Below are 18,063 nucleotides of genomic sequence, written 5' to 3' on the forward strand. Positions count from 1 at the left end.
TTGACAAGCTCAGTAAGATGGAGTATTGTCAGAGAAAAGGGCTAGAAATCAACTTTCTCAAATGTGGTGTGCACAGAGCACTGTGCAGTCATTCAGGGACCACCAGGAAGTATTGGGGTATCAACAGACCTGTTCTAGGAAACAGCTCCTACTGCCAAGGTTGCTGACCAGGCAGTGCATCCTCATGGATTTAGTGAACCTCTGCCTCCACCCATGGGTTAGTCTGCCCTTGGCTGTGCCAGGGTAAAGCCAAGGCAGCCAGTCCAGGCTGAGGTCAGCAGCAGTGCACACCATATGGCCCATCCTGCCCCTCTCCCACTCCATCCATCCCAGTGCTGACAGTGGGATCACAGACCTGATGGATGGGAGCAGGGCAGTTACCTGACAACAGCACTCAGAATGCAGCTGCATGGAACACTCCTGAATCTGCTGAACACAGCTCAAGTTTATCACAGGCTGCACAAAGAAAAATAAAAGAGGTTTCAGCAGGGTGTGGAGGTCCACAAGCAAGCAGACTTGGACTTCACAGCCAAGTGGATGGCTGAGAACAAGCTGCAGTGTCTGTCCATGCTGAGTGAGTGCTCGCTGCAGTACCAGGACCAACAGTCCTGGAGCCAAGGAGCTCTATTTGCAGAGCTGGCAGGGAGCCCATGTGAGCTCGGTAAATAAAGTATCCAGATAATAAAAATACCCAAAAGCACTGCTTAATTTTTTTTCTGAGGAATCTGATACAGACAGTAATATTGAGAGGGAACAGAAGGATAGGGCAAACCCATCCTTCCAGAAGAGTGGAACACAGGGCATCTGATAGGGGTGATGGCTCTCAACTGGCACAGCTAAATACCTGACACTCATTTTCAGGGTAACAGCGGAGATTCAGGATAACTGGGCTCAGACAGGAGCTTCTGCATTGTAAAACCTCAAATCCCCTGCAATCTTAGCTACAAACTCTTGATAAATAAAAGGGTCGATACTTTGTGTATCCATAACCTAGGAAAGCATCAAAGGGGATGGACAAGGAGACACAAGCCACAGACTGCCTTCCCCTGCAGCCACACTGAAGTTACAGGAAACACTGTGGTAGCAGGTTGCTGCAGAGGAAAAAGGAGAGGAGATCCAACCTCTAAGCAGTGAGTATGTTTTGGATTTGCTTCCCTCTTCACTAAAGCCTCAGATGGTAGTGCACCCTGCAAAGAGTGGGCAAAGGATATCTGAGAGGACATCCTCCAGCCTGGTGACCCTGGGCACTCTGGCACAGGTAGTAGGAGACCAGCTGTAGGAGACAACACCTTGCAAGCAGTGATGTGGAAGGGGCCAGTGGATCTGCCTGTTACTCCCTCCTCCTCCACTTTTTTCTGGCTGGAGCTGGCCTGAGATTCTGCTTGTGTCAGAACAGCAGGGACTACCCACAACTCATCCCACATGCATGCATGCCCTCCTTCCCCAAAATGATCCCTTCTGTCTGACTGGAGAACCTTTCTGGATCTCCAAACAGCTCAGCAGATCCTCTTCCTTTTACCATCCCTTTTCCTTGAATGTTCCTTTTTCTCTGTAGCCTAGCAACTCAGCACAGACTCAGAATATTAACAACTCCTGTCCCCACACACGATCTTCTCCAGAGGCCTGAAAAATGTGATAGCAGGAAGGCTGAGAGGGGTAGGAGCAAACACGAGAGATGTGGGGAACGTGCAGAGAGCCTCTACCAGCATTCAGAAGCAGCAAAGCCATTCAGCTGTCATATCTGCCACCTTCACTTAACATGTACATAACATATAGAGCTATATATAGCCCCACTTATTTACATATTCAAATAGCAACACCACACGCACGCACTCGTATTTGGATTTAGGTTCTATATTGAGGCACTGCCACTCTTGTGCAGATACATCCTCTGTTGCTAGATGCTTTAAATGTATATGTGACAGGATGTCAGAAGGTCAGATTCTCAAGGTCTAATTTGGTTTTCAATCAAATCAGATGAAGCTTTCACTTGGGGGAAGATAGTTTAGCATTCTGCAGTAATCCTCTCCAGTGCTGCAACGTTGCTATTGGAACAGGTGGCAGTTTGGAACATTGCTCTCAAATACAGCCAGCTTTTTATTACATATATATATAAATACGTATATAAGGCTGTGGGTGTTCTACCCGTGTAAAAACCTGAATAAAAAATTAAGCAGGGAAAAAAAAATAAAAGGAATTTATCCTGGGTAAAGTTTTCTGCAGCAGCAATTCTAACTACTACAGGAATGCCAGGGTGCAAGCTGAAGTGGTTCATACCACCACCATACAACACTGACAATGTTCAGATCTAAAGATAACTTGGCTGATACAGGAACAGATGGAACACTGCAATACATAGCAGTGTTCAGCTGAAAGCATGCTGCAAACTGTAGAGCCACAGATTCCATCCTCCCCAACACGACTCCTCTCCTGCTGTGGGGTGGAGTCACCTCTGAAATGCACAGTGAACTCGGGCCTCTTCAGAGGGAGCACCGGAACATTTCTCATCTGGGAAATTGCCGAGTGAGCAGAACATGTGAACTGTGTTTCTGAGCACTGGGGCAGGGTTGACTCAGCCTCCCGAGGCTCGAACGTGCACTGGAGGACTTGCAGAGCTGCTCCTCAGGGATAACAGCACTGTGGAAGGATGCACGGGGGGGGATCAGCTGCAACAAGAGCTGCCACTGGATTTTATTCACGCTGCACACCCCAAGGTCTAGGCTAAGAACCAGCCAGTTTACCCAACAGCTTTCCCATAACCAGGAATTCCCAGTTATGCAGACAAAGGGCCTTCTGGCAAACTCACCCATTAAGATATCAGGCAAATGCTGGAAGATCCCTAGGAAGAAACAAGCATAGTAGGATAGAAAGCTCCAGGGGCAAGAGAGAGTGGCCCTACTCCAGCAGTTCACAGGCTTTCAACTGAGAGCTCGCTTCAGGAAGGTTTGTACAGTTCACCACCTACTCATGGCAGCATCACACCATTCAGGCAGCAAAAATATTTCATTCAAGGACATCATTAATGTTGAAAACACCAGAGTCCTTCAGCACAAGCACAGGAGCCACCTTTTAGGGGAAGGGGTAAAGCTGTCCCCTCTCACACAAGGACAACCCCAGGCTGGCAGGACTGCTGCTTCACCAAGCAGCACATGCACACAGTCCTTGAGACCTCTGTCTCAGAAGGAATTCCTGGGGCTTTGTGCAGATCCAAGCTTCCAGCTGGCCCCAGCATTTGAAGAGCCTGGATGGTGATCTTTGGCTTGTTTCTTAGCAACTGGACTCTAAGTAGTAGTGATTTTACTGTCACTGCAGTCAAGCAACACGAGGACCAAGGGCAGAGGGAGGATCTTGTCACGGGAACGGGATAACTTGTGAAATATTATGGAAGGCAGGCAAGATTTTTGCCCTCTACAAGTTGCCATAAATGCAGTAAATATTGACATATGAGTCACACTGACCTATTTTCTAGCTTTTAAGCCAGGACAATCTCTTTGCAACTGATTTCAGAACCAATGAATGGGGAGTACTTCAGGCCCCTTCAAGAGCTTGCTTTATGCTTAACTATTTTATGCCAGAACCCTACCCTCTTGTGGAATATCCATCCCTGGTTTTGGGGCAGAAAAATGATCACTGCTTGTTTAAACTTGAGCATCCAACACCCCCACCCCCACACTGCAGAGCACCCCTGAAGCCAGATGCTTTACTTATCCTCACGCACTACCTTAGTCCAAGGGATTTTTCAGCACAGCCAGTGGGAATTCTACTGAAGAAAAGCACAGTGTGATGTGAGCAGATACCCACATCTGATTCTTGACTTGTTAAGGCACTATCAGTGCTGCTGAAAGTCACCCTAAGCCTCAGCAGCCACAGGATGTCACCACTGCAAGGACAGAAACACCAACCACAGATGGCAGGTGAGATGGGTCCCTGGCATCTGATTTGTTGCCAAGGTGTTCCTGGGAGCTCAGAGATTTCTACTCTCAACATCTATCTAGATGAGCCACAGAGCAGGCTGTTGTATCTCCTGCCTGCAAAAGAGACCACCTCAAAGCTGGCATGTCCACCATGGTTTGGAGGTTACTCTCCACGCTGCCACAACCATCTTTTATTTCTCCAAATATCCCTCCAGCAGAAGGAAAAACCACCAGGATGCTGCTGCTTCCCTTCAGCTTCCCAACTGGTTATGTTTCTCTGCACAAGCTGCTTCCTGTTGCTGGAGGAGAAGAGACATGAGGAAGTCCCCAAGGTGCCTGGATGTGACTGATGGCAGTGGGCACAGTTTGCCTCCCCTGGGAACTCCTCCCCTCGGGAAAAGGCTGTTTCACATGTACAAAAGGGCCACTGTTTGATTTCCCAAGCACCCAATGCACTGCAGCCCCACACCCCAGGACCTGCAGTGACAAGAGCTGCGTGACCCCAGTTGTGCTGGAGCAAGAGGAAGGCACAGATCCTTGTCAGCTCTGGAGAACCCTTCCATCCCAGCTGCCTGCTGCAACACCTCACTTCAGATCATAGCACACAGAAGCCACTTGTGTGTGGGAAAAAAAGCACAAACCCCACCTGTCCATGCCAGCAGGGATCCCTCACCCTAAGTCAGAGCTCTGCCATTCTTCCCATGCCACACTGCAGGATGAGTTGACCTGATCAGACCAAGACTCTCAGAATCATAGAATCATTAGGGTTAGAAAAGACCTCCAAGGTCATCAAGTCCATCCTTTGACCAAATACCACCAAGCCCATTGAACCATATCAAGTGCCACATCTGCTCACTCTTTGAACACTTCCAGGGGTGGTGACTTCCCCCCTTCCCTGAGGAGCCTGTGCCAATGCTCAACCCCTCTTGCAGTGAACAAATTTTTCCCAGTATCCAACCTGAATCCTCCTCCAACAGAAAGGCCCCTCAGCATCCTCTGCCACCTGCAACTCCACCATCCCAGGAGCCCACAGCAATCCAGCAGGACTGCAGCTCAGCACCAAAGCTGTCCCCTAGTTTTTCCCATATTTTGGAAGTCCTCAGTAATCAGCAGCCTTGAATACCAAGGTGTAATGCACACACACACACACACACTGAATTTAGATACCTCAGTGTCCCAGAGCTGGGGATACCCGAGGCTACAGAGAAACATTAACAGCACTGGAGTGTCATGTCACACCTGTGCCTCATGGCATATAACTCCAGAAACCTCTAACTGTAGGATTTAAATGCTTTAACCTTTGCTTTTTTAAAACATTTCAATACCTAGGGAAATAGAGACTAGGAAATATCTGTATGTCATTTCTCCATTGAAGAGAGACAGCAACAAAGCAGAACATTTTCAGTTAAGAGTAAGAAAAATGTTGATATATTTGAAGATAATAGACCGTAGTAAAAAGTACAGTATAATAGTAAAAATTTCTTCTTTAAAATCTTGGCTTTTAAAGCTCAAGACATCTATAACAATGGAAAATCCTTTTCAAGGGCATATCGTTGCAGAGTTGTTCTGTCCATTATCACAGGTGTACAGAGGGTCTGATGAGGGTCCTCAAAGGCCACTCCCAAAGCTGCATCAGCCCCGAGGACACCAGGGTTTTACACACTCAATTTTACTGTCAGGACAGTTCCAGAATGGATTGGACATCACACATCCAGATCAGAGATTCCCCATGCATGTACATTTTCCTGCATTTCCCTTCCCCTTTCCTGAAAGGGCCCAAAGGTCAAGAGCTCTGACCTGGAGAATGTACAGCCCAAGAGGCTGCTGTGCTGTGCACCAAGGACAGCCTCTCCTCTGGAGCCCAGCCTTCCAAAAACCACCTCCTTTCATCAACTGTCCAGCACACAGCAGAGTCAAACACATCTATTACTGTGCATGGGTTACACTGAAATTGAGATTCAACTAGTCCATGCATATATTCCTGTGACAACAGAACTGCAAAGCCTGCTCAGGACAGATTCCACTACCAAGTCTACTTCAGGCATGCCCAATAGATGGAAAATTTGATGTAGCAAGAAGAGTGATGCCCCATTGATGGCATAATGTGTTGTAGGATAAACAGTCCTGCTCAAAAACACCCTTACACAAATCCTGATCCACTTCCTTTTGGGTTAAAAGCCAATTTTAAACCCTTGCAGCTCACTGCTGTCTTGGGGCATGCTTTACATCTCTCTTGAACAGGGAAAACTGCCAAAGGAGACAGCTTGTTTTTCAAGCAAGCCTTGAGAAGTTGGGCAATAACAGAGATGATGCTTCCTGCCATAACCTCCAAGAGCTCCAGTGCAGCGTGCCACTGTGAGAGCAGTCACTCCAGTGAGACAGCAGTGTGGCACCTGGTCACACAGGGCTTGGGAGTAGGAGGCCACGAGCCGCTGGCACAGGCTGCCCAGAGAAGCTGTGGCTGCCCAAGGCCAGGTTGGACTGAGCTTGGATGAACCTGGGATAGTGAAAGGTGTCCCTGCCCATGGCAGGGGGGTTGGAATGAGATGATCCTTAGTGTCCCTTCCAACCCAAACCATCCTGACTCTACAAAGCAAAGCATCAAGGTCAGCTTTGCTGAGCATCCTGCACCACCCTCCAACCCACCCACGCTGCAGACTGTGCCCCAGCAGAAGGTGCTGGCAATCCCACGGGCACCATTCCTTTCACACATATATTCCTGCAAACATTTCTATCTGGAAGCCTTGCTTCTTACACTAGGCCCTCTACAACAATCCTCTTGTAACTTTTCAACTTGTCACCGGGTTTATAAAACTTTAAAGCCAGTGCTATAACAAACTGAAATGATGTTATTGCAGATGTAGGAGAGCATCTTGGGATGAATAAATTATAGGAGGCACAAAGAAATCATGACTATAATGGCTGGATGCTCTGAGCTGTCTACGGTGTGCAGACACACAGGAGGGAGCAGGTTTAGGACTGCACAGATCATGGGGCAGGAAAATTGAAGCGTTATGAAGGGTAACCATCTCTTATTTCAAATGCATACAAAACTTCTGGTAGTTTTCCTCACTGAAATAGTTCATTAATGCTTCAAGGGAGTCTGAACTGTCTGGTACTAGAAAAATATGTCCCCAAAGATTACTCAGAGAGAGAAAAGGCTACACTTGGAAGGATTATCCTCTAGTCCCACCATGCAGAAATATAGAGCATACCCTGAAAAGGCCAGTCCTCAGCTGAGAGGACATGCAGGAGTAGGGGAGGACTCTTTCTGAAATTATTGGCACTGGACAACATCAGAGTTGGACGATCAGAGCAAGCTGGTTGAGCCAGACCATGAAGGTGATAGTGACTTTGGGCAGCATTCAGGCCAGGTAGCACAAGGACAGACACCTGCCCAGCCTCAGAGTGCCCTTTGTTCTCCTGAGTCAGCAGCACTGCCAGACTCCTCAGTGACTTGGGCACCATATTAAGAGATCTGAATGTATCCCTACCCAAGCACCACTACACACCAACAAGCATCTATAAATACCTGCATGCAGTTCCTTGCTTATGGCAATTCAACCACCTGCAGCAAAACAGCATTTACCAGCTCACCTGAAAGGAGATGGGCTGGGCAGGGAACTAGGAGATACCACCCTTCTGTTCCTTACAGGTCATCAGAGCTACTGAACAGCAGTATGAAGCCATTCCTCTTTTCAGCCTGTCTTTAAATCCCCAACTTGCAAATTTGTACTGGATATGAAAAGACTCCAGCTAGGCCTTTCATCTTTGTGGATCAGCACTTCCCGGAGGGTCTGCCAGTCAAATGTGCCCTCCCCAATACCTATTTGGCCTGGCCCCTGGCATCCTTTCCCAGACATTTCAATTGATGTCACTGATCTTGGCTCAGCAAATAATCCTTCTAATCACTGACAAGAACAGAGGCTGCAGCTCAGTGTTGCTCAGCCAAGCTAAGAGGAGTACACAGCAACAAAGCATTTACTCTAGAAAATAAGCTTGAAAACATGACTGACCACACACAGGCAGCAGCTGCAAAGGGCAAGAAGGTGATATTTTTTTAATTAATTAAGGACTGTAGTTTGGGTCCTTCATCACTGGGAGATGGTTACAAATCTAGCACTGTCCCTGTGAACATCCTCCATCCTGGCATGGCTCATCTTCCAAGCTGGATCATGGCACAGTATCTGGGCATGGCCCTCAAGGGGGTGGAGGTGCACCAGTTTTGGGTGTCAGAAAACACATGGCATCTACAGGCAGCTGCAAAGCATTTTGTGTGTCAGAGTGTCTGGGAACATCCATCATGAAGACACAACGACACTGCTTTTCCAGAGAGCCCTGTAACCTCCAGGATTGAAAGATCACCACATCATCATTTTGGGAACACAGTTCCCACGGGAGGGGAGGCAAGGAGTGCTCCTTCAGTCATGGATGGAGCTGTATGCCTCCACAGCACCACATCCAGCTGGACTCCTATGGAAAACAACTTTGGAACCACGCAATGGCTGGTCACTGACAGCACTTGTTCCCCACCACCACGCAGCCAACAAGCGCCAAGAGTCCCAGGGAAAGGCCTGGGACAGCCGGGGGCTCTCCTCAGCCTGCCCAGTCCCAGCACCATTGTTCCCAGAAGGACGTCTGAGGATTAATTAATTATCCTACAAGGGGCAGTAAGTAGTAACACTCCTTGTGGAACAATAGAAGCTATTTGGTTGCCATGGCAACCCGGCTTCACTTGTGTGCCTTTAATTTATTCATTGCACAGTCCCTTTCCCAAGCACACACGATGCCAAAAAAAATGCCTTGTTTTTCTTGCCAGTATCTGTGTCCAGAGCAGGGGTAAAACACAGCCCTTTCCCCGGGCATCTGTCATACAGAAGAATGATGCACATAAAACCCCTTCAGCCTGGAAACTCACATCACATGAGAACCCTTCTGCTCCATAAATGTCCGTTCTTTAAGATGGTTTTGATTTTTAACCCCTTTTTGAAGCTGCCTCACTATGGTGCTTATGGATCTTGATCTTAAGTTCTCACATACAGCCAACCTTGTCTCCCACCCCTTCCCACTATATATGTAGGAAAGATGGGCAGGAGATTATTCTTGTCAAGTCAAAGAGAGAGCCAGGAGGGATAATCAAGAGCCCAGAAGTGACATCCCTTCACAGCATCCACAGGAGCATGGCATGGACAGTGCCTGGTGCCACCACCATCAGAACACTCAGTGTCCATTACTGTGTTGCTCAACTCCTGCAAGGTCCAGAGCAGTGTGGGGATGAAGATCCTTGCCAGGAAGTCTCTCTGTGCATCACACAGAGGTGTTTTTGTTGCTGCTGCTCCTCCCCAGCCCTGAGTTGTTCCGTGGCAGAGGGAAGCAGGTGGTCACTGGAGAGGGGAGAGCATCACACTCACATGGCAAGGGCTGAAAAGCACAGCTGGGTGAATGGCTGCTGGGCTAGGACACAGCATGCCTGGCCACAACTGCTCACAACACCTGCAGGACAAAGCACTCCACCAGCCCTTGTAGTCTGTGGCCAAATCTCCAGCAGCAGGTTCATCCTGCATCAGCCTCTGCAGTGCCCAGCTACCTTCACAGAACCACAGAATGGTTTGGGATGGAAGGGACCTTAGAGATCATCTCGTTCCAACCCCTTGCTATGGACAAGGACACCTTTTACCAGATCAGGTTGCTGAGGACTTACTCCAGACTGGTCTTGAACATTCCCTAGGATCAAGCAGCCACAGTTTCTCTGGGCTACCTGTGGTGTGCCAGGGCCTCACCACCCTCACAGCAAAGAACTTTTCCTAATATCTAATCCAAACCTACTCTCTTTTAGTTTGAATCCATTCCCCCTTATCCTGTCACTCCATGCTCTTGTAAATAGTCTCCCTCCATCTTTATTGTGGGCTCCCTTCAGGTACTAGAAAGTCACCCCTAAAAGGGTTCTTTTTTTCCAGGCTGAACAAACCCAGTTCTCTCAGCCTTTCCCCATAACAGAGGTGCTCCATCCCTCTGATCATCTTGGTGGCCTCCTCTGGACTTGCTCCAACAGGTTGATGTTCTCCCTGTGCTGGGGACGGACCTTCTCAGGTCTACAGGGACAGTTGTTACAGGTAAGCTGAGAATCAAACCTCTCCTAGTAATGTTTATGCAAGGTGGGGTCTTAAGCTGCATGTCCAGCCCCCAAAACATTGATGCTGGCTCTAGCAAGGAGGGTGACAGCTGGTCCACCACATAAGAACATTCAGGTCCAAGCTGAGACTGGGGGAGGAGATGACTCAAAGTTGAGTTCTGGCCTGACAGGCAAGATAGACAGAACTAGGTTAAGCCATCTGGCTCTTCTAAGTTAAGCCTAACCTCAAGCTCTACCCAGTGCAATGGAGACACAGCTCTGTACCTGAATCTAGGGCTGTACACCCTGTCCAGTGTCACCATCCCTTGGACTGAGGTGCAACATGTCACACAGATAACTGGGGTAATGAGGGGATGGGCGCAGAGAGTCAGGAAAAGAAACTGTTCCATACAGGAACCTGAAGGCTCATGGTTGGCTCTTCACCCTGGGTCACACCAACTTATGCATTCAGGGTTTTCAAGCAGTTTGGGAACAAAAACAACTGGTCAGATTTTCTCTCCTCCCCTCCGTGCAACAGCAGAATAGTTGGTGGGCAAGGGAAGCAGGGCAGGAGAGTCCAGAAACAGATAAATAGGACAGGAGCCTTGGGAGACCAAGGTTTTAACTGACTTGAATGGCAAGAGCTCTAAACTGGCCCAGGATTCTCCTGCATGGCTCAGGAACTGAGGAACGGGACAGCTGCTGTCAAGAGGTTCCCACCAGCCTTCCACTCCACTCAGCCTCCGGGAAAGGAGAGGAGTTTGGAGGAAAAGCCTCTGGACAGGAGGGAGAAAGGCAAGTTTAGGCAGTGACAGCACAATTCCTGTCCTCTGCTGGGTGCTAAGAGCTTCTGAGAAAGACAGCACAATCCTGGATGTGTACCCAAAGCAGACCAAAGTAATCTACAAATTTAACCCAAATCATTTCCATCTGAGCAGGTATTTTTGTTCTCAGTGGCACGAAAAGCTCCAGTCTATCAATGCCACCACATCTCCATTAGATGCCTCTCTTTCCAGCACAGATCTGCCAGGAAATCCCAAATTACCACCAGCAAACACAAAAAGCCACCGTTTCTCAACTTGGCAGGGACAGGCTGACCATAAAGCCACCTTTGTGTCAACCAAAACACACAATTCACACATCTACTCTTTTAAGGTGTAAGCATTACTGAAGAGGTGGCTGTGCAACCAGCACAGAACCTAAGGGATAAGAATGGTTCTGGAGAAGATGCCACTAGCTCCAGAGGTGCCAGCAGAGATCCAGATGGCTCTGAGGAGCCACTGCCTTGGAAGCAAATTTCAACCAGAAAATGGAAGAACAGTCTATCAGGCTCTTTTTTCCTTTCTTTCTTTCCAAACTTACCATGTTGACTTCAGAGATCTGGTCAATGCTGGAGATGTGGATGCTCATTCCCACTGTGACAGGGTTACCTGAAAAACAAACAGACTGCTTCAGGACCACATTCAATCCCTCCCCTCCCATCTGCAATAAAAGAATTGCCTAGAAATGCGTAGATATGATTTTTAAGCAGCCCCACATTCCCTGAGTATCATGGACTTCAAGTTGCATGTGCTCAAATGATTAGATTTCTCTAACTCCGAGACTTACAGATTCACTCCTAGGAGTGGTGCAGCCTAAGCCTGATTCTTTAATTCCTGGAAGTTAATTACCCCCCAGTAATACAATTATCTCTGCTTATTCCAAATAATGCCTTCAGAGACCATCAGTAGGCTCCTCGTGGGCTTGCATAAGGTGTTACTGATTGACCACACAAAGAACACAGCAACCAAACCCCTGGAATCTCTGGGCAGGAAAGATAGTCCAGCTCACTGCTCCACCACTCTGTCAGCTCTGAGCGCTCTGTCTGAAAATCCCACGAGAATTGTAACACCCAAGATATCAGCAAGTACAGGAAACGGATCCATGAAGTGAAAAAACAGGATTTGTGTAGTGGCTTTTCAGAGCAGAGCTTGGATTAGGCAACAGATTCCCCATTTTACCACGAGCACCAGGGCATGTGTCACCCCACACCCTCCTGCCTGCAGCCACGGAGCTGTGGCAGACATCTGTGCACAAGTTTCCTGGGAAAATCAGATATTCCCCTACCCAGTGACCAAGCTACCCACACACCACAATCAGTGCCCCTGGCTGTCACATGTCAGAGGAGCTGGTGGAGAAACACCACAGCAGGGCAGTCCCAGACAGGCCCACTGCCTTCTCTGGCCCAAGTTCAGCAAGGGTGTGTTACTACAACCCACAAACCTATGAAGTCAGGGCAGAAACAAGCCATTTCAGCCAGTTCCTCCAGGACTGTGGGCATCCCAGCTTGATCAGACTCACACCCAGTTCTACCTGGGCCCCTCTGACCAGCAGCTCCCACAGCCAGGCAACAGGACAGCCCTTTCAGTAGGATTTGAGCCACATGAAACAATCTGCAGGGAGATTCACTATCCCAAAACCAGCAAGAAGCCTCCTGTAGCTGGAGATGGGGTTTCTGGGTGCTACCCCTCTCCTGCCAGGCCCACAGCCCCAAAGGCAGAGCACAAACTCAATCCCACCACAAGAAAAGCCCCTCTCCTCACACATGCAAGGTGGAAAACAATCCCTTGCAATGCATTACTGGAAAGGGAACATCAAGCAGTTCTGCCACTCAAGGTATTAACTCTTCCATGGACTCATTAATAGATCTAAGCACTGAAATATTTACAGATAATCATGAGATGGCTTAGAAAGTAATTAGGAGACTGGGGGAGAGGGGAGAACCACACAACTGGAAATGAAGTGATTTTTTAATTACGTGTTACCAGAAGTAGGGAAGCAGTGTCATTAGGGGTGCCTTGTGATTGGGTGTGCTCTTCACCGAGACCCTCCGCTGCAAATTAAGCAGCATTATCCTTTAATGGAATATGAACAACACCGAAAACATCAGAATCAACAACTGTAATTAGGCCCTGCTATGCAAATCTCCTTAAAGAGGCAGTGCTCTCCTCCAGCACGCCCAGCTCGCTGGCAGGGCTGCCCGAGGCAGGGGGGCTCAGGAGACCTTGTGGAGCCTCTGAAGATCCCCACATGGACACACTCCCAGGCACATCTTTGCTGTACTTCCACCTTCATCTTGCACAGGGGAACCAGGAGGGAAAATAACCAGGAGTCACAGCAGGGAGAGAGGATTCTCCCGCACCCCCCTTTGCGCCAGAGGCTGACAAGGGCACAGCAAAGCTTTTAAGGAAGTCTCACTTTGATAGTTTGCCTTTTTTTTGCTGAAATCAGGGCCCTGTGATAGAAGCCATAGCAGGAGGAGGAAGTCATGGCTGCCCTGAGGATCTTGCAGACTAATTAGTTACAAGAGGAGAATCAGGGCTATGCACAGGGCTGCAGCAGAGGAGGGGAGAAGCCAGATCCCCACTCCAGACCCTTTCTGCCACACAGTGTTGCTCCCTCCAAGAGCTGCCCTACTGCCTGCTCGCCTTCCAGCGTGTCCCCAGCAGTGCTCGTGTCACTGTGGCTGTGCATCCCTTCCTTCCCTCAGTGCAAAAAGTGGTTTCCCCCCCCTGCTGTGCCCAAGCCCCACTGAATCCAGCAGACTGGGTGGGTATAGCAGGGGAGCACTGACAGTGGGGATATACAAATATTTGTCAAACCCAGAGTCTATCCAATCTATTCTATCTGTCTAGACATTTGTGCTGTGTTCATCACCATGGTATCTGAGTGCCTGAGGTCATGCAGTGACTCAGTGGCAGAGCCATGGATAAGCTCCAGACCTTCCTACTCCCAGCTCCAAGAGAAAGGCTGGAGTGGAGAGATCAGCCCTGCTGCCCCCCTCCAGCCCAGGCTGGGCTGTACCCAGCTCCCATGCAGAGTCAGCAACACTCCTCTTGGCACTGCCTAGTCCTCTCCATCTCATCCATCACAGAAATGAGAGCCTACACTGCCCACCTGCAACCCCTGGAATGTGTGCCCACCAACCCGCGGGCTTCTGAGTGTGACTGTCATACAAACACCCCAAAGATGAAGGCAGGAGAAGCCCTGCCTTTACTAGACCTTAGCTTGATCACAGGGAAGCCATTTCACCTTCTCCATCCCTGTTCTGAAGGCTGGCTTGCAGACAGGGATTGAAGAGCATGAACACAGCCACCAGGAAAAGCATGTCCTGACTCCCACTGCAGCCCAATGGAAAACCAGACCGGCTGGTGGCCAACATTCAGGCTTTAAGTAGTACACAAAATAAACAAAGGACATCAATTCTGCCAATGTTAATAGCTTCAGGCAAGAGGCATACAAAAGTAGGGTATTTGAAATATGGGATAACATCATCTGTAAACTTGCCCTTAGAAGGAAGAACTCTGCATTTGTGGATCTGAGACAAGGCAAAAGAAGTAAACCTGATATTAAAGGCCCGTGTTTTTATCTGTGCCTTGCCAACGGGTGCAAAGAACTAGACCTTCTGCCCTTACAGCAAAAGAGGGGATTTGCAGGCAAGATCACGAGTGAGGGAATGTGAGAAACTCTGCCACTTTCACAGTGAGCAGCACCCTCCCATGTCCCCATTTCTCACCACCACTGGAGAATCACCAACACTTTGTCCCGAAAGTAGTTTGATGCCTGTGAATAATGTACTCGAGAAGTTGGAAGGTAAGCAGACAAAGGAGTTATAATAAAACCTGTCCTTTTTCTGCCACTGATACTTGTCAAATACAAAACCAGCCAAGGTAGAGAACAAGTTGTGCTAATATGCAATATTTTCCCAGCAACCCGTTATTACTTTCACATTTTATTTGATAATGCATAAAAGCCCCAGAACCTGGAGTCATGTTGCTACAGCAGTAATTCTGATGGCACACCTGCAGAGGAAAGGTGTGTTTCCAAGCCTGTGTCTGCCTGCAGTACAGCCAGAGGTGAGGGCAGCCTGGATCAGGACATCTCAGTCTGGGATCTCACCTGCAGAGTGCACTGAAGCACAGAATTCAGTGTAATGGGGGGATGGTTACTCAGGCAACTGCCCTGAACACAGGTCCAAGCTGCCCTCTCTTCACTCCTACCCAAAAAAGCTACATTAGAGCAAGCTTGGGTTCCTTTGCCATCAGGTCTCCAACTGCAATACAGACACAGCCAAAAAGACTCCAAACCAGTGGGCAGATGAAGAGAAGTCACTTTATGATCCACTGAAGCCACACCATTTTATGAACTACAGCCAGTGCTTTGGGGACCCTGGTTGCTGCACTTGTGACCATGTGAATTTGGCAATGCTGGCAGAGCCAAGGCACTTGCTAAGGAACAGAGATCAGCCTTAAAATTACCCTTTACTCTAAACTACAGCAACAAAGGCATTAACAGGGTGTCAGAAATTTCACAGCTCCCCTGAATAGTATCTTCCTGCATTTCATTGCATTGAAGGCTTTTCCTAAATATCCAAACCAAATCTTCTCTGCAGTTTAAATGTAGTTGAGTCTCATCATTCCCCCCTCACTCCATGATAGTGAAAGAATAAATCAATCATCCTTCCTTAACAACAGCTTTTATGTACTAAGAAACCATGACATCCCCCTCCCTCCCCCACCAATACTGTCATGTCTAGATTAAATGCACCTGATTTCTTCACCCTCTCCTCAGAGGTCATGTTTTCTAAAGCTCTGACAATTAGTGCTGCTCTCCTCTGGCCTTTTGCCAATTTGCCTACATCTCTATTTTAAAGCCTGGTATCCAGAAACCAGCCAGTGAAGCAAAGATCACATGTCACCAGTACAGACAAAAGAAAAAAGCAACCTCCCCTGTACAGAATCCTCCTAAAACCGCAGAAGCTTCTCCAAACCTGCTGCACCCATCCTGGGAGCTGCTCCCTTTGTGTAGGAGGTTAGAGATGGTGAAGGGGCAGCTAAGCTCTTGCCATTAGAGTGCATCACACATGCAGGAGGAGGGAGTACAGCCCTGTCTCTTTTGGACAAGAGGAAAAATTATTCAAGACAGCTTTGTGCATGAGCCTCAGCGTTCCCTGCTTGCACCCTGCCTGTGGCATCACCAGTCCCTGAGATCCCTGCAGCAGCAGGAAAGCTGCTTTAAGGTCTTCTGCTGAGTAAACAAAGCCAACCAGAGGGAAATTAGAGGCTTCAGTTACTAAACCTACATATAGAACAGGTCTGTGCCTTACCCTGCAATGGTAAATGCCCGCAGGCATAAAGAATCCATCCATGTAAAATCCTGTTCCTCAATCCCAACCCTCCAGAAGCTGAAGGACAGAAATGGCACTAGAGCCCCAAAACAGCAATGCCAGATGAGGTTGCCCTGCACTCTGGCAGAACAGTTTCTGCGCACACAGGGTGAGAGGCATGAAGGGGGCAAGGTTAGCTGACACGAGGAGCTGTAGGCACTGCAGGGCCTTACTTGCCTTTCCAATGATCCCACCAAACAGGACCAGCTGTCAGGACATTCTCAGGCTCGCCAAAGGCACACAGTCTGCAATCCCACTCCCAGGACTTCTCCCATTTAGCCTCACCCCCACATTCCTGAACGATGGAGGAGCATTCAGGGTCTGCTCGCTCCTCCCGCAGCAAACGGTTTGCCCACGTTGCTGCCTCTGCTTTGTTCACAGCACTGGACCTCGGGGCACCCTGGCTTTGTGTTTACAGCTGAAAACCACGACCCACGTCACTGCTACGTGCAGCAAGGAGCTGGTTACACAAGGGCTGCCAGACGTGGGGCGTTGGGAGGCGAGAGCTCCAGGTGATCGGAGGTGCAGGAGGCGGCACGTCCAGCACGAGGCTCGGCACTGGCTGAGGAACCACAGCCTGGACCCAAACACACCATCTCTGCAGAAATCCCCCCCAAACACACACCCTTGAACCATTTCCAGCTGATAGACTAACTGGTCCTGTGCCACAGTTGTTTTAAACCCACCCAAAAGATAACTCAGAGGCCAGTCTACTGTCGGGACACTTGGCTTTACCACACCCCAGTGCAGGGAGAATGGAAGTGCTCCTGGGGTTTCAGCAGACAGGAGGATTCTAAGAGGAGTTCACAAATTGCTGTCTGCATAATAGCTGTGCTCACAGATCTCAGGAATGAAGCTCTGCTACAGCAGTAAGAGAACATCTAAAAGATGCCATCCCAGCAGGCTACACGAGCCAAAACACAAAGAAGTTTCCCAACACTGATTTTCCTGTTCCTTTCCTTTCATTTTAGCTTATGTACAGCATTAAGCACAAACTCAGCTTAGTGTTAACATTGCTTGAGGAGCAAGAAAAGTTGACCATGTATCATGAAAGCAGAAATGTTCTGGGAACCACTTTCATGCAGCATCTCTGATTTGCAATGACATCTAGAAGCACCGAGTTCAGCAGGGTCCCTTAAGAACCTACTTAAACTTTTCCAGTAAAATGTAGCTTTAAATACCCATTTAACACTTTCCAATCCTTTCCCCCTCTTATTTCCATGATCTCTACTCCCAGCCACAGTCAGTGCTGTGCCCTTCTCTTACCAGACTCAGCACAACAGCCAGAAACATCAAAAACATTTAGAGGCTGTTATTGAAGCTCTACCTTTATCCTCAGCAGGTCACCCCATGGCTTCTCTTGGATTTAAAAGAGCAAAGCACATCATGGCATTACAATTTTGGGCACTGTTCTATACTACCAGAGAGAGAGGTGGTCTCATGGCAGATCAGCAAATATGACATTGCCTTCCCACCTGTGGTGGAATAGGGTGTATGAGGGAACTGCCACTGCTGAGGAATCTCCTCCACAGGAAGGATGGACAGTATTTTGGAGGTGAAAGGCAGGGTCCTGGTCTCCAGGGTATCTGGGGCTGTCAGTGCCTGCTCCTTCCGCATGGACCCACTGTTCTGCAGGGGCAGGAGGGGCATCTACCACCACTAGTTCTCATGGAGACTGCAGCCAGTCTCCAAATAGGTCTAGCAAAAAGCAGTTTCTTCAGCATGACAGGTTTCCTACATTTTCCCATACTGTTTTAGGGAGTGTTTGGTGCTTTTTATGTCACTGAGCCTCTGCACAGAACAAGACTGTGCCTGACCCAGGTATGCTTTCC

General features: G+C 48.6%; 1 protein-coding gene across 2 annotated transcripts in view; it reads right to left on the reverse strand.

The window, feature by feature from the left end:
• Positions 1 to 18,063, reverse strand: part of GABRQ (gamma-aminobutyric acid type A receptor subunit theta) — a 71,280-nt gene that overhangs the window by 33,712 nt on the left and 19,505 nt on the right. For both annotated transcript variants that reach the window (XM_064669576.1, XM_064669575.1), the window contains exon 3: positions 11,389 to 11,456. In XM_064669576.1, coding sequence (XP_064525646.1) covers positions 11,389 to 11,456 — 68 coding nt within the window. The remainder of the gene's footprint in view (positions 1 to 11,388; positions 11,457 to 18,063) is intronic.

Source organism: Pseudopipra pipra, chromosome 13, assembly GCF_036250125.1.
Source record: "Pseudopipra pipra isolate bDixPip1 chromosome 13, bDixPip1.hap1, whole genome shotgun sequence".
Lineage (NCBI taxonomy): Eukaryota > Metazoa > Chordata > Aves > Passeriformes > Pipridae > Pseudopipra > Pseudopipra pipra.